Source organism: Phyllostomus discolor, chromosome 7 (assembly GCF_004126475.2).
Source record: "Phyllostomus discolor isolate MPI-MPIP mPhyDis1 chromosome 7, mPhyDis1.pri.v3, whole genome shotgun sequence".
NCBI lineage: Eukaryota > Metazoa > Chordata > Mammalia > Chiroptera > Phyllostomidae > Phyllostomus > Phyllostomus discolor.
In genome coordinates this window covers 96,088,922-96,104,684 of record NC_040909.2, presented here as the reverse complement: position 1 = coordinate 96,104,684, position 15,763 = coordinate 96,088,922, and the positions used below count along the sequence as shown (strand labels likewise).

At 34.5% G+C, this 15,763-nt stretch overlaps 1 protein-coding gene across 1 annotated transcript in view; it reads right to left on the bottom strand.

Moving 5' to 3' along the window:
- RAB2A (RAB2A, member RAS oncogene family) overlaps positions 1-15,763 on the bottom strand; it is an 89,767-nt gene that overhangs the window by 23,379 nt on the left and 50,625 nt on the right. Inside the window, exons 4-6 of the mRNA XM_028533633.2 lie at positions 11,587-11,669; positions 11,090-11,182; positions 3,709-3,820 (exon numbers count right to left, since the gene is read on the bottom strand). Coding sequence (XP_028389434.1) covers positions 3,709-3,820; positions 11,090-11,182; positions 11,587-11,669 — 288 coding nt within the window. The remainder of the gene's footprint in view (positions 1-3,708; positions 3,821-11,089; positions 11,183-11,586; positions 11,670-15,763) is intronic.

The window sequence follows — 15,763 nt, the reverse complement described above, 5'->3', positions numbered from 1 at the left end:
GTTTTCAATCAGTGCCCCGAGGCTCTATTTCCCGGTGCTGGGATCCTGGGTTGCGCGAAGTGCCTTGCTTCACAATCGCTGCCTCGAGGGGTGTGCTGATTGCCACCCCTCGGTCGGGGTTTGCCAGCCGCTTGTGCACCCAGGGTCCACCCGCTGCCATCTTATGCGCCTGGTCCCAATGCTCTTTGTGTCTTGAGACCCCTCTCCACCCAGCTGCCCAATTCCGCCCCTCCTACCAGTCTGAATGAACGTGTTTATTTTAACTTCTTGGTTGTCCGACTTCTATACAGTTCAATTTTCTGTCAGTTCTGGTTGTTATTCTGTTTCTAAATTGTTGTCCCTATCTTGGTTGTGCGAGGAGGCACAGTGTGTCTACCTATGCCTCCATCTTGTCTACCTATGTCTCCTTTTCTTTGAGCTCTTAAAAAATGTTATTTCCTTCTTGCCTATGTATCTTCTAATGACAAATCTGCCATCATTCAATGTGGTATGGTGTTATGGTGTTGTTTCAAGATATTTACTTTGTCTTTAACTTTCAGAGATTTGACTCTGAACAAAAGTATGTCTTGGTGCTGACTTGTGTGGTTTTACCCTGTTTGGATTTGGTTTAGCTTCTTGAATCTGAAGGTTTATGTCTTCTGCCACATTTGGGAAGTTTTCAGTCATTTTTACTTTGAGTTCTTTCTCAGGGTCATGTTTCTTTTTCTAAAATTCTGATAACACAATATGAGAGCTTTTGCTACTGTCGCACAGGTCTCTGAGGTACTGTTCATTTTTTTTCCATCTGTTTTCTCCCTATAATGTACACTTGAGTGGTTTCCATTGCTCCACCACCCAGTTCACTATTTTTTTCCTCTGTCCCCTTCATTCTGCTGATCTCATCCATCCATTGTTTTTTTTCCCTAATTTTAGTTATATTTTTCACTTCTAAAGTTTCTATCTGGTTCTTCTTTTGACCTTGTATTTCTTCTGCTGAGACCATTTTTCATGTGTTTCAAGCATGTTCCTAATTATTTGTTGAGGCATTTTTATAATGGTTGTCTAAAAAAATCTTTGTGAGAAAATTCTAACATCTGACATCTTGCTGTTAGCATCTACTGAATAGATTTTTTCATCCAGTTTGAGATCTTCCTGGTTCTAGGTATGAAGAGTGACTTTACTGAAACCATGACACTTTGGATACTGTTTTATAAGACCCTAGATCTTATTCATACCTATGCTTTATTTATCTGGCTTCCTTTGACACTGTTCCCATACGGAAATGAGTGTAGAAGAACCTCATCACAGTCAACCTACTGTGAAAGCAGGGCTCAATTTTTCTTCTGTGATGTTTGTCTGTAGTAGAGCAGTTACTTTCCAAAAGCTTTCTGTCTTGCTAGGCCGTGACTTGCCTAGTCCTTTGGCTACAGAATGAGCTTTTTCTCCCCCTGCACCTGTTAGCCTTTCTAGATTGCCAGTTTCTCTAGCACCCAATCTGAGGTATATGAGGCAAAAAGAAAACCAAAGGGAAATTACTGCTGTGTCTTTTCTCAGGTCCCTGGGTGTCTAGCTGGTCACCTGTCTTCTCTCCATCATTCGGAGTCTTCTTATAATTGTTTTTTATATTATGTTCAGAGTTTTGGACTTAGCAGGAATAGGTGAAAGTAAGTCTAGTCCATCTTCCCAGAAGCAGAAGTCTTTGGTTATTATTTTCATGTTCACCAAGTTCCTAAGTCATGTAAAGAGATTCAGGTTTGCTCTCATCCTTTTTGAGTCACAGAATGGTCTTCTACCTTCTTAAAATACTTTATCATGAAATATTTTTAGCTTTTAGATAAAATCTCATGAATGATTATATTATGTAATGCTTGTCTATGAATCCTTTAAAAATAAAACTTAAAAAATTATTTCTTAAATCACCAGCTTCTGGGAAAAGTAATTTACATGATTAAATAAAATGCTATTCTTTCATGAGTATGGAGAATTCCTGCCTAGATCAAATTTAACCTATTATTTTTATTATTAACCTCAGATACAGAAAGTTTGTAACTCATGCTACTAAAATATTAATGGAATAACCAGGTTTCCACCACTATATGAAAGTAACGTGTTCCTATAAATTTTTTCTAAGCTGAAATGGCATAAAGTGAAGGGTATCACCTCTACTTTCTGAAAGTTTGCCTTACACCACTTTACTTTTACCAAAAACCTACACTAGTACAGTAAAAGCAAAGTGGTGTATCACAAACTTTTGAAAGTGAAAGGCACCTGTATTTCATTTAAATGACAACAGAAATGTTACTTGCATAGACATACCTACAATTACTGGTTAAGAGAGTAAGAAAAATGAACACAAAGGCATTAGAGACAGAACTAGAAATTGAGGATTACTTTCCAATAGTCAATGCCTTGTTATCTGACTTCACAATACGGTACTTTATTAAAAGGCAGACAAAACTGTGAACTATACTAATGTATAGTTCACAAAATCAACAACAAAAGTCCATTGTTAATAATCGCTAATATGTGTCAGATGCCTTGACACCCCACATGTTGGTCCATATGGATTCAAATATAACACCTATAATAAACAAGTCCCTCTCTGAAGTAGGCAGGTTTACATGTATACTATAAGGTGAAAAACAGATGGAACAGTTTTCTCTCTGGGTTTGCTGTGTGAAGTGAAACGCTGCTCCTGTATGTTATCACATGGAAATTACTGGCAATAACAGTATAGCATTAATTGGTGCCTATAAGAAATGCACTAAGGACAATCACAGAGAATCTCATCAAGTATAGATAAGTATAATATCTTACCTAAGAAAAAAATGTTCAGTGAATACCCATGCTGTTTAATGACTACAGTCAATTTCTGGGTTCAAGGGTTAATTAGAAGACCAAGTATCATTCTTAATAAATATTTACTCACTGTTTACTATGTCACAGTCGTAGTGCTATCTGCTGCCTATGACCTCATCCTCTGCTATCCTTAGAATAATGAGATTCTTCAATCATTTGTTTTTTTAGAATCCCTGTCTGCAATTGCTCTTAAGATTCTTACCCAGAAAGGCGGAATTATAGGATTATTCTGGGCAAGTTACTAATTTTTCAGTCTCATTTGTTTTGTTTTTTTCCTTAAACAGAGTCTAGCAATATATTCACCTTATGGAAGATTAACTTTCTACTCATCTATGTACTGTAATATTAATGCCATACTCAAACATTTACAGTAAAGAACATGATGTTTTCAGAGAATTTTCAACAGTTAAGTTGATTAATGGAAATAATAGAGATACTGCAAATTTTATCTACTAAAGATGGCAGAATTTCCACATTTTGTATAATAGTACATGGCAGTAATATAAAATACTTATTTCATCAGAAATGGCTATAAATAAGCTACAAAAGTTCAGTGTCTGGAAACATTTCCAAACATCATCCTTTTTATTCCTCTCATGCAACCTAAAGAATATTTTAGGGAAAATGTGTATAAAGATGTGTTAGAGCACTTTGGGTTCAAGAGAAGACTCAATATAATTCAGGAGTGTGATATAAGATGAAGGTTACAAGGCATTTCAAAGGAAAGAATGTTTCCTACTTTATGATATTCAAAGATCACCAGTAATTAAAAAGCTTATGGAAGATATACCACCAAATGAATATTAAAGTATATAATACAATTCTATTAAGTAAAAAGATGATAAACATTTAAAAGGGTCTCTCATCTACCTCTTCTACATTTGAAGCCGTCTTAGCAGAAGTTTCCATGAAGATAAGTCCATGTTCTCGTGCAAAAGCTTCACCTTCTTCCTTTTTTACTTCTCTTCTAGATTCTAAATCACTAAACATAGGAAAGAACCATGTTACTCACCAACAGATGACAAATGGAGGCATCTGTAAAAAATATATCAAGAGATTCACAGTGTACAGACCATTCTTTCAGTTAATTTTTAACACATAATAGTCCACTGCCTTATGCTGGGTATTATGAGGGTCAATGTGTTTAGAACACAATGCTTAGTTTCAAAGAATTAACAATCCAACAGAATATTGTGAATTACAGTCCTACAATGCCAAAACTAGGAGAAACCTAATGGGAACATCTAGCCCAATACCTTGCCTCTGAATATTGTGGATTCCCAAAGGAGGAACCATTTTACTCAAAGTAGTAATTTGAGAGGGCAGAACTACACTAGTTTCCTCATCCTTCGGTCAGACTAACTTTCTAAGAATGTGATTAAAAAATAAGTCATACAATTCTCAGCAGCTAAAGGAAATTATTTAATAAAATCGAAAGCACTAAAAAATTAGATTATTAATCCAAGTTGGCTTAATTCCCAGTAATAAGAAAAAAGTGGTAATATAAAAAGAGAAAGAGAAACAAAACTATAAGCTACAAATCTGTAACAAAAGTGTGATATACTAATTTTTTAAATAAACTTTTAAAAAAGATTTTATTTATTTATTTTTTAGAGAGGGAAGGGAGGGAGAGAGAGAGAGAGAGAGAGAGAAACATCAATGTGCGGTTGCGGTGGGGCATGGCCTGCAACCCAGGCATGTACCCTGACTGGGAATCGAACCTGCGACACTTTGGTTCGCAGCTCACACTCAATCCACTGAGCTACACCAGCCAGATATACTCATTTTTATATTGGTAGTGGGGGACAGTAACAGTCTCCTTCAAGTGTGTTTTGTTGTAAAAATTTTAAACTTTATTATAAAATATTGTATGCATATAGAATAGGATGGAGAATAAAATAATAGCCATGCAATTCATCTAGCCATGACATGTATTATTTTATCAACTTTATTGGTTTTTCTGTTAAGAAATAAGTACTTACACAGCTGAACTGCCTCCTGTGTGCCTGTCTTCCTGATCTCATTCATTCTCATGGTGCTTTTACATTTATATTCATGTTTACAGCCATAAACAGAAGTGGTTTTTTTGCACGTTTAAAAAAAATTCAGATGTAACTGTTGTTCTATAACTTGTTAATTTTAGTCAATATTACGTTTTTCAGATTTATCTACATAATGCCATGTAGGTCTAGTTTCTTAATTTTTTCTGCTGTATTATATTCTATTGAACAAATGCAACAATTTTTAATTCTCCATCAACATAGTTATTTACAATTTCATTTAATTCACTTGACAGATCAGGAAATTGAGACACAAAAGGGTTAAGTAAAGCATCCAGCTTCACACTCTAGGAAGAGCTGGGAAAGTGATTCTATCCAGACCATGGTGCTATACTGTATCATTAAAACATTTTGTAATGGTTATTTTTCTGACAATTGATTTATTGGAGAACTTTTGTCAAATTAGGAAAAATGCAAAGGAAAAAACTACCCATTCACTTTCCACAAGTAATTAACATCTTGGTGAATATAATTCTGTATTATTGATTTTGTTTTGCCTCATCAGAATATACGCATACCCACTATTCATTATAATTTGCTGCTTTTCATTTACTAAATTGCGGACCATTTTCCCATTTCATTTTGCAGTCTTTTACAATATTATTTCTACTGAGTGCAGAGTAAAAATTGGTTGTATTTCATATAAATCTAAATTACACAAATTAGGAATAATACAAACAAAACAAAAATGTTAAAGTCTCACCCACCTAACATTAAGTAATATCAATGTTTCAACTTTCCAAAATTCAGAAGGAATTTCATAACTTCAAAGTCTGTTGCCTGAATAAGCTATCAATTATTTTTACAAAGTTGCCAAATCAGTCATTATCAGTCACTGCTGTTCCTGTGATTGAAATTTCTGTGAGTGATTCGATGATTGTTTTGTAACTTTCACAGTAGTTAGACTTTAGAGATATTTTAATTTATTAAATGCCATGTAAGCATTCATTCAGTGGAACAAGTGTTGAAAACAGACTCCTAAAAATCTGAAATGTTGGAAAGAAAGTTTGATATAAAATACTATAAAGGGAGTGGTAAGTATATGCCATGCTGGTAATTTATGTAGCCGGGCTATAAAATATTAGTGGTAAGATGAGAACATAAAAAGCAGGCAAACTAAGTTTGCAAGTATTAAAGCATAAATAGGCAAGGATAATTTATCCAATTATAATATGATGGCTTCCTGTGGGTCAAACTCCTGCTTGGATGTGGGGACAGACCACTCAACAAAATAGACAAAAGTTCATCCCCTGCCAACCAACTCATGGAGCTTATACTCTAGCAGGAATTAAGGCAAGGGTATGGGGAAATGACCCTGACCGGTGTGGCTCAGTTGGTTGTAATGTTGTCATAACCCAAAGGTTTCAGGGTTTGATTCCCAGTCAGGGCACATGCCTAGGTTGTGGGTTCAGTCCCCGCTCTGGACACCCCCTCAATATTTCTCTCTCTTCCTTCCTCTCTCTAAATGCAATGAAAAAATGTCCTTGGGTGAGGATAAATAGATAAATAATAAAAACAGGTGGGATGTGCTCTTGACCCTTTATCCAATTATCATTCTTAAGAGAAAAATCAGCTTTAAATTACACAAAGTCCTCAAGAAAACACTTTTCCCTTAACTACCTGCCATCCCATTTTATACATGTGGCATGTTTTATTTAAACAATCTCTTACTTGGGGGATAAAGTTATTCCCAGTTTTCCACTACTAGTATCTGATATATTTGCAACTTGAAATATTATCTTGGCAGAGGGTTAAGAACTTGGACATTTGAGGAATTGTTCAAAGAAACGGAAGCAATACTTCACTACTCATGATGTTTCTGTTCTTACTCTCCTTTGGTCATTTCCTCAGTTTTCCAGGCATGAAATCATATTGTTGTCTTTGACTTTTCATCTCCATTAACTCTGTTTAAATTGCTTTCACTACTTCAATCTTTCTTTCCTAAATAATTCTCTTACTATGCTCCCCCTTTGGTTTAAGATTTGTATGATAATTCTTTAAAATATTTAAAACTTTCATCTTTGTAGATTTTGCTTCCTATTTCTTATACAACCAATTTAAAATGCCATAGTAAGAAAAGTCTGTGTTATCTGTCACTCTGACTAGGTCAGCACCCTTCTCCAATCTCTTCACTGGCTCCCTAGTGCTTAATGCATCTAATTCAAAAATTGCTTATTCCCTGTTTCCATGTCTACCCCAATTCACCTCATCTAATAATAATCACCTCATTCATCTCTGTTCATTCCCATTCATTCTTTGCATGTCATATATTCTCTTTTCCTTTCTTCTAGCTTCTTCCCTAAAATAACTTTCCACAGCTACAATACCCCTAATTATAAGGGTTACCCCATCCACCATCATTAGAAACACCTCTGGTATATACTATACTTTGCTTTTCCTTTTGACATCTGGACTATAAGCTCTACACAGACAGCAACCAAACTGAAGCCACCAGTAGGTTGCCACCCACTATGTTGCAGACACAAGGAAAACACTGGAGATAAAGATATGAAAATTCAATTCCTTCTACAAATATTCTATTATGTCACACATCACCATCGAATTATAGGATGAATACTTCCATATTACAAAGATTACAACTTCCTTCCAATAGCCTTACTCTTAAATGGTTTAGTGAGGTGATTTAAATGAGGAAAGGATAAGCAAGAAAGCCCTTGAGTAAAAGCCAAAATAATACATACACACCAAGTAATCAAAAGTTAGCCTGTTACAATGAAAGTATTGCTTAGGTATTTTCTCTTAACAGCAAACCTAAACTTCTATTAAAATAATACTTCCTAAAATGAAATCTATACAGTATAATGTCATTTACTACCTTATTTTTTTACAGCATAAGTGACATAAAAGAAACTATACATTTGATAGAAAATCTGATGAATTTGATACATGTGCATATGCCTGTGAAGCCATCCCTAATGTTTCTTCATACTCCATACATCATTTCCTCCCCCTGTACCCCAGGCAACTAATGATCTGCTACTGGCCACTATAGATTAGTCTGCATTTTCTAGTATCTTATATAAATGGGAACACACACTGTCTTTTTGTCTGTTTTTCACTCAGCACAATCATTTTCAGATTCATCTACTTTGTTGTATATACCAATAGCACATTCCTCTCTATTCCTGAGTGGTATTCACTGTATGGCTGTAGCACAATTTATTCATTTACCAGTTAATTAAAATGTGGGTTGTTGCCAGTCTGGGGTCATTACAAATAAAGCTGCTATGAAAACTTGTGTATGATTTTTTTTGTGTGGACATATGAAGCATATTTTTCTTGGGTAAACACCCAGGAGTGAAATGGCTAGGTGGTATGCAAGATGCATATTTACTTTCTAAAGGAACTATCCAATTGCTTTACAAAGTTTTATCATTTTACATCCCCACCACCTGTATGAATGCAATTGCTTCTACATTTTTGTTCATCTTTTTTTCAGTTCAGCCATTTCACTAAGTATACAATGGTATATCACTATGGTTTTAATCTGGATTTCACTCATGTGCTTTTTTCATGTGCTTACCTGCCACTTGTATATATTCTTTAAGGAAGTGCTGCTCAGATCTTTTGCTCATTTAAAAAAACTGGGATTATCACCTTGGTAGTGTGGCTCAGTGGATTGAGCGCTGGCCTGAGAACCACAGGGTCACCAGTTCGATGCCCCATCAGGGGATATGCCTGGGTTGTGTGGGCCAGGTCCCCAGTGGGCGGGCATATGAGAGGCAACCACACACTGATATGTCTCTCCCTCTCTTTTTCCTCCTTTCCCCTCTCTCTAAAAATAAATAAAATCTTTCAAAAAAACTCCAAAACTGGGATATCTTTTTAATTAATGAATTGTAAGAATTCTACATTTACTCTAGATTCCAGTCTTTTCTTGGATATATGCTCTGCATATATTTTCTCCTAGTCTATAGCTTGTCTTTTCATCTTGGAACTGTTGTTTGAAAAGCAGGACTTTAAATTCTGTTGAAGTATAATTGATTGATTATACTTTACCCTCACCCCCCTTAATGTTTTCTTTCTGGGCTATTTAAGAAATATTTGGCAATATTGGAGAAACTAAAATTTTGTTTTCTTCTAGAATTTTAAAAATACTTTTAGCTCTTACATATAGGTCTATGATCCACTTTCAGTAAATTTTCATATATGGTGTGAGGTAAGGGTCAAGGTTCATTTCCTTTGCACATGGCTGTTCAACTGTTCCAACATCATTTGATGAAAAGATTAACCTTTCCCACACTGAACTACCTTGGCACCTTTGTTAAAAAAATAAATTGACCGTATACATATGGATATATCTACTTCTGCACTTCTCACTCCGTTCCCTGATTTATGCTATGTATGCCATTATCAGACTAAACTGATTATAGTATATTTTGAAATCAGTGTTAGTGAAACCAATGAACCCTCCAATTTTGTATTTTCACATAAATTTTAAAATCAGCTTGTCAATTTCTACCTCCTACCAAAAGTCTGATGAATTTTGACTGGGATTACAATGAATCTTTAAATCAATTTTGGAGGAACTGCCATTTTGAAAATATGTAGTTTTTCTACCCATAAACACAGTCTACCTCTCCATTTGTTTAGGGTTTTTTTTGGGGGGGGGAAGGGGGGCTTAAGGACTAAAGATGAGAAAGATAACTATCTTAGGAAAACCAAGGTATCTATAGCTCAGAGTTCAGGAATCAGTTGTGAAAATAAGTTTTAAAAAATTGTTTAGGGATCATTTATTTTTTATTGAGATCTAACACATTTAAGGTGTACAACCTGTTGATCTGACATACCCACATAACACAATACAATTACCAACACAGCATTAGCCAACACCTCCATCATATCACCCAATTATTCCATTCTGTGCTAAGAACACTTAAGATCTAGTCTCTTGGCAACTCTGAGGTATGTAATACAGTACTAGTAACCAAAATCGCAATGCTGTGCATTAGGTTCCCAGAACTCATTCACCTTCTAATAACAAGTTTATATCCTTTGGCCAACATCTCCCCAATCCATTTACTCCATTTACAACATTCTCTTACTATCCCTGTAATGTCTGAAAAATCTGTAGTGGTATCGTTCTTTAATTTCTGATATTGGTCATGTGTCTTATTTTTTCCCTGATCTGTATCTATTTTATCTTCTCAAGAACTAACTTTTGGTTTCATTGGTTTTCATATTACCTCCTTTTTTGCTAAACCTTGGGTTTAATGTGCTCTTATCTTTCTAGTTTTAATATTAAAGTTTAGGTTACAATTTCAAATTTTTTCTTAATAAAAGTGTTTAGTGCTATAACCCCCCTCTAAGCACTACTTTAACTGCATCCCACAAATTTTCAAAGACTACAGAGACAAAAATTAACTCCTGGAAAATAGACAGTAATGCAAATAACTATGGTCCATAGACATGCAGGCTGCACCCCATGGAGTACAATGATCATCCTATGGATACTATTTATTTTTGTTATCCGTTTGTAATTTCATTTCAGTATTCCTTATGTGACTATAAATATGGTATTCTGAGTTCTCTTTTAAATCTACTGTAATATCTTACTGGTTCCCTCATTAGTTAATGAGATAAATAAAAGCTTTGACATGTGTTCATTATCATATAAGAGTCATGATTTTACCTTTCTAAAAACATTACCTTTTAACACTATTTTATAAACCTAAAGAAAAATTTCTACTAAAACTAATGGTAATTTTCCCACACTTTTGCAAGTTTATAGAAACTATGGGGAAGAACGTGTTTTCCCGTGTACTATCTTTTTAAACATAGAGCACAAGGAAATTCACTGCAGATAAAGCTCTGTACAAATGTAAAATAAAATGAGATTAAAAAACAACATTAATTATGACACCAATATAAAGCCTTAGAATAAATCAGTGGGCTTTATTTTAAATTACTAATCAGGTAAAACTTTCAGATAATTCTTTAAAGTATACATTCCAACAAAAACTATTTGAAATAATAATAATTTCTAACAAAGTTTACTATCTATCTTTTAAAAACCAAATGAAACACCTTAGGATTTTCAAAATTTTATAATTTAAGAAACTAGTAACTTATATTTGGACAAATTTATAAAATAAGCACCTTAACAGGTATCACATAAACAGCTATCCAGTCTTCATAATTAATGCAAAAAAGTTTTAAATTATTTTTACCTCTTATTTCCAATAAGCATAATGACCATGTTGGAATTAGAATGCTGGCGGGCATCTTCTAACCAGGTTGTCAAGTGGTTGAATGTATCTCTCCTAAACATAAACGATAATTTGATTACTATTGTCAAAGGATTTCCCCTAGCAGTGTACAATGAACAGTATGTATTCTATTAAAGATAACTACTTTTAGCCATTGCCACTTATGTAATGAAAACAGATATCAAGTACAGTGTCTGGATTTAGAGTCCACTGATTACAGTTCAATTTAGAAATTACAAGTAATAGTACTGTGGTAAATCCCAATGTATAAATAATATCACCAAACTGATCAACTTGAGGGTACTTGTAAGAAAATAATTTTAATTCAAGATACACAAGCTTTAAAGGGAAACAGCGAGGACATAAAGGCAAAGGTATATTTTCATTACTAGTACCTGTATTTATTTAGAGAAATTCTCTGCATTGACCACTGAACTGAAAAATTTCTAAGTTCTTACCTTGTAATGTCATATACTAGTAAAGCCCCGGCTGCACCTCTGTAGTATGACCTTGTGATGGAACGAAAGGACTCTTGCCCTGCCTGTGCAGAAAGAAAAGGGTGAGAGTTTCCTTTAATAAACTGTCCTCTTCTTTTCCTTATTATTCATATGCAGAATACGGGCAGGTAGGGAATGAGTGCATAAAGGAAAAGAAGTAAACCTAACTTCACCAACCTTAGGAAAAAGTCACATAATAACCACTACTGCTCAAGTCAACCAGACAACCAGATGCACATACAACCAACACCCCCCCACCCCACCCCAAGACCTCTAAACCTTTTTTGGCAATCCCTGACAACCCAATTTACTGAATGGCTTCACAATACATGAATCATTATTAGAGCACAGAATGGACTCCTAGCAACTAAGCTCTGAAGACAAATTTGAAAGGAAGCAAATAACCCAGAGCCTCACATTTGAATTCAATAACCCACTCCCTGGGGCAGCTGTTGACACTAGAATAAATAAAGTCCATTGTAAATAAATGATGAATGACATCTTTACGCCCACCATCTGCTGGTGTAAAGGTTGTTGGAAGGCCAAGGATGCAGATTTTATCAGTTATATCATAAACTGCAGTGAGCTTTCAACAGTCATCAGATGGAATTCTTTGAGCAATCATTTTATTATGAAAAACAGAAAATGGTTCTGAATTTAATTTGTATAATTTTCCTCCACACTTAATCAATTTTCTCTGTATTTGATATATAACGCTGTCAGAAGGCAACAGGATGTAAAAGTCATCTTTATATCCACTTGTGAAAACAGACTTCATAGATTATGCAAAATCAGTTAATTTCTCTTTTACTGGTGGCACTAATGTTCTGTTTTTTAAAAAAGGCTGGTGAGGGATATGCCTATTGCCTTTAAGTTTGAAACTGAGACAGTTTTTATCGAAAATACTTTTTAATTTTTCATTACTTTTCTATTTTTGAAAAAAAAAAAGCATGTATATTGAGTAAACATGGTTTCCACAATTTTTGTATTCAAAATCTACTAACTTCTTGAAACATATTCATGTTTGCATGTTCTGAATTGATTTTCCAATGCAAATATTAAGCCTTTCTTACTCTCAGAACACACACACACAGAGCTCAGGTTCTGCCGTTCTAACACTCAACCCTCTATACTTCCTTGTTCTCAGTGCTCCCATTACACTCCCTCTTTCCCATGCTCCCATCCTCAGCGCCTAGCACCAGGTCTGGCACACAATAGACAGAAAAAGCATGTTGAGTGAAAGAATAAATCCTGGTGTCTCAGTCAAGTACACAAAATGGTCAGTACTGCATCCCACCTAAGTAAGTGGACATCAGTAAATCCTAGCATGCTAAGATTTAGTAAAAATAACTTCTATGTAGAAAAGAAGATTAGATCATCTCTTGGTTAACTCCTGAGCAATTCTGGCACTTAAAATAATGTCATGCCAAATTAGATACTGAGAAAGCCACATGTAAAAGGGCCAGAAAAAACAGTCAACTCATTTCACACAGATTGAGGCTAAAACACTAGATGCTACTAGTTGGAAGTATGACATTAATTAAAGTTATGTTAATACAATTTACTGGGATGTATCTTTCAAAACAAGTTTTTCAAATTCAAGTTCAAAATGCAAGTATTATGGGAGTTTTTCCCTTAAGTGCTTAACATGGGAAAACTAAGGATTCAATTTTTAAGAGCTCTGTTTCACTGTGAATTACATAGAAAGAAGTCTGTAATAAATAACACAAAAATAATGTTTTATTAGTTTAAAATAAAAATCAGGTTTAGAGCTCTTGTATCTGCCATGCCTAAACAATGAGCACAGTGAAAGTCCTTTAAAACCATCTTGTTGGGACATTCTGTGCAGCACTACAGGGCTAAAACTTCAGTGTTTACAGCCCACATAAGAAATAGTAAAAGGGGAAATATAGGAAAAGGAGAAAAGCACACTTATACAAGTGTATACCATTCACATTCCTCCCAAATTATTTTACCAAGAACAAACGTGTTGCAATACGGAAATAACATACATAATGCTTCACTTTATACTGAGCCCACTGAATCTACAGTATGCCTACCATTGTAAAAATCAAACACCCCCCCCCCCCAATAAACACATTCCAAGTGAGGACTACGAATGTAATTATGCATCTTAAAATCTCTACATAATCAGCAACGATCAGTACACAGAATAGTTATTAAATTCTTGAAAACTGACTTTCAGGAAAAACATCCCACACTCATCTTTTTGTTAATGGTACTGGTAGCCTTGAAATAATCTGCTCAAATAAGTGTTTTAGTATGATTCATCTGACTATAGGTTGTTCAAACTGTGATTGACCTATAGTGTTTTAAATAAAAAAGCAATGTCATCTTATGAAACAGAGATGTATTTTTCATCCTCTGCACTACAGTGTAGGGATAAAGAGATTTTAGAGGACTGAAATGGAAAAGGATATAGAATTCTTTGTAGTAAGGGATTGCAAATATAAGCTAAAGGTGTAAAGAAAAATGCATTTAATGAAATGAAGATGACTGGCTAAGTGAACAGCACCAGAAAAACGTGGTAGCCAGAGTGGACAATATAGCTGTTTATTTCTGTAAAACAACAGCAAAGGTACCCAGACATCAACCAAGTAGAAAAGAACAAATCAGCTTTAAGAGATAATGGGCAAGCTACATTTTTAGTGATGCCTGGGATTAAAACCAGAGACACAGAACATAAAAGAAAAAAAAAGAGGCCTTACAGACCTTAATTTTTCATGTAAGGTTTGATAAATCAAATAAACTAGACTCTTTGCCCCATACCTTTAATATTTACTTCTAATTGCCATATAAAGATTTCCCCAAATTGGCTTCCTCATGTGCCGGAGTCATTCTGTTGATAACAACTTTTGTAGTAACTAGGCTGGCAACTTAACTTCTCTCTCTCCTGTTATATCCATAACATACATCTTTATATATATTAAGTTACTGCTTAAAAATCTCTAAATACCCTGAAGCTCTTAGGAATTAGTTCTCTATTTGTTTTTTTCAGAATTTATCTTCTTAGGAAGTCTTGTTGATAGAGCTATTCCTTTTGTCTGATATCCTGCCTATATTTTGATTATTCCTGTTTTTGTATGTTTACCTTTTTGACTAAAAAAACCCATTTGCTCTTCCCCTCTACCTACCCATTTTCTATTCCCTTTGATAACCTCCTAAATCTCTCACAAAGCCCACAAGCTTGTTCACCACAGCCCACAGTTATCCTTTTTCTCCTCTCAAATCCAAAGGCACTTTCATGTGATCATTTACTGTATTTTGCTGCGTATAATGTGCTCTTGCACTACTAACGTTTTGGGCCCACATCTTCATGAAAAAATTTTTTTTTGTTTTAATTTTTAAATTCAATTATTTATTTACCGGTATATTTAAGAAACAAAACCAATGATCATATTCCAAGGTATTAGTTTGCATATGGATATCAATATTGCTATCTAGAGTTACACATTTAACATATAAGCATAAATAAAAGAATTAAAGACATTTGTATAGATACAGAATTAATATTACCCATATATACTGCACATCCTTATTTTTCCCTCAAAGATTTTGGCAAAAAGTGCGCATTATACATGGCAAGATACGGTAGTTCTAATACTACTGACTAGATAAAACCAAAACACTGTTGAAATGCTTATCTTTTTTCCTCTTTAGTTCTTGACAGAGAGCATAACAGAATACTCAAATATATTTATAGCAGGCACTAAAATGTTACCTTGATTGATCCTGAAGAGCCAATAAAATTAGAAAATTAAGATTTGTGAGAATCAATGTTACAGTAATACCTCGAACTTTCATTGTTAGACATTTATCTAATGATTATGGTTATCAAAACCTAGCTGAGAACCAAAACGAAAACAAAAAAAGGGGGGGATTTCTAAGTAGCCAAGTAAGTTGTCCAGTACTCAAGCATGAAATGTCAGGTACTTCACTAAATAGACTAAAAAATCTAGACTAGTGATCAAAAACTGCTGTCACTGAGGATATTAAAAATTTCATGCACTGAAATCTACATGCAGGAGCAAGACTTCTGTTCTGGACAACAGTGACACAGTTAGAATCAAAGTGACTTTTAGGCTGCCTCAGTGTCTAAAGCAAGGATGGAGAAAAA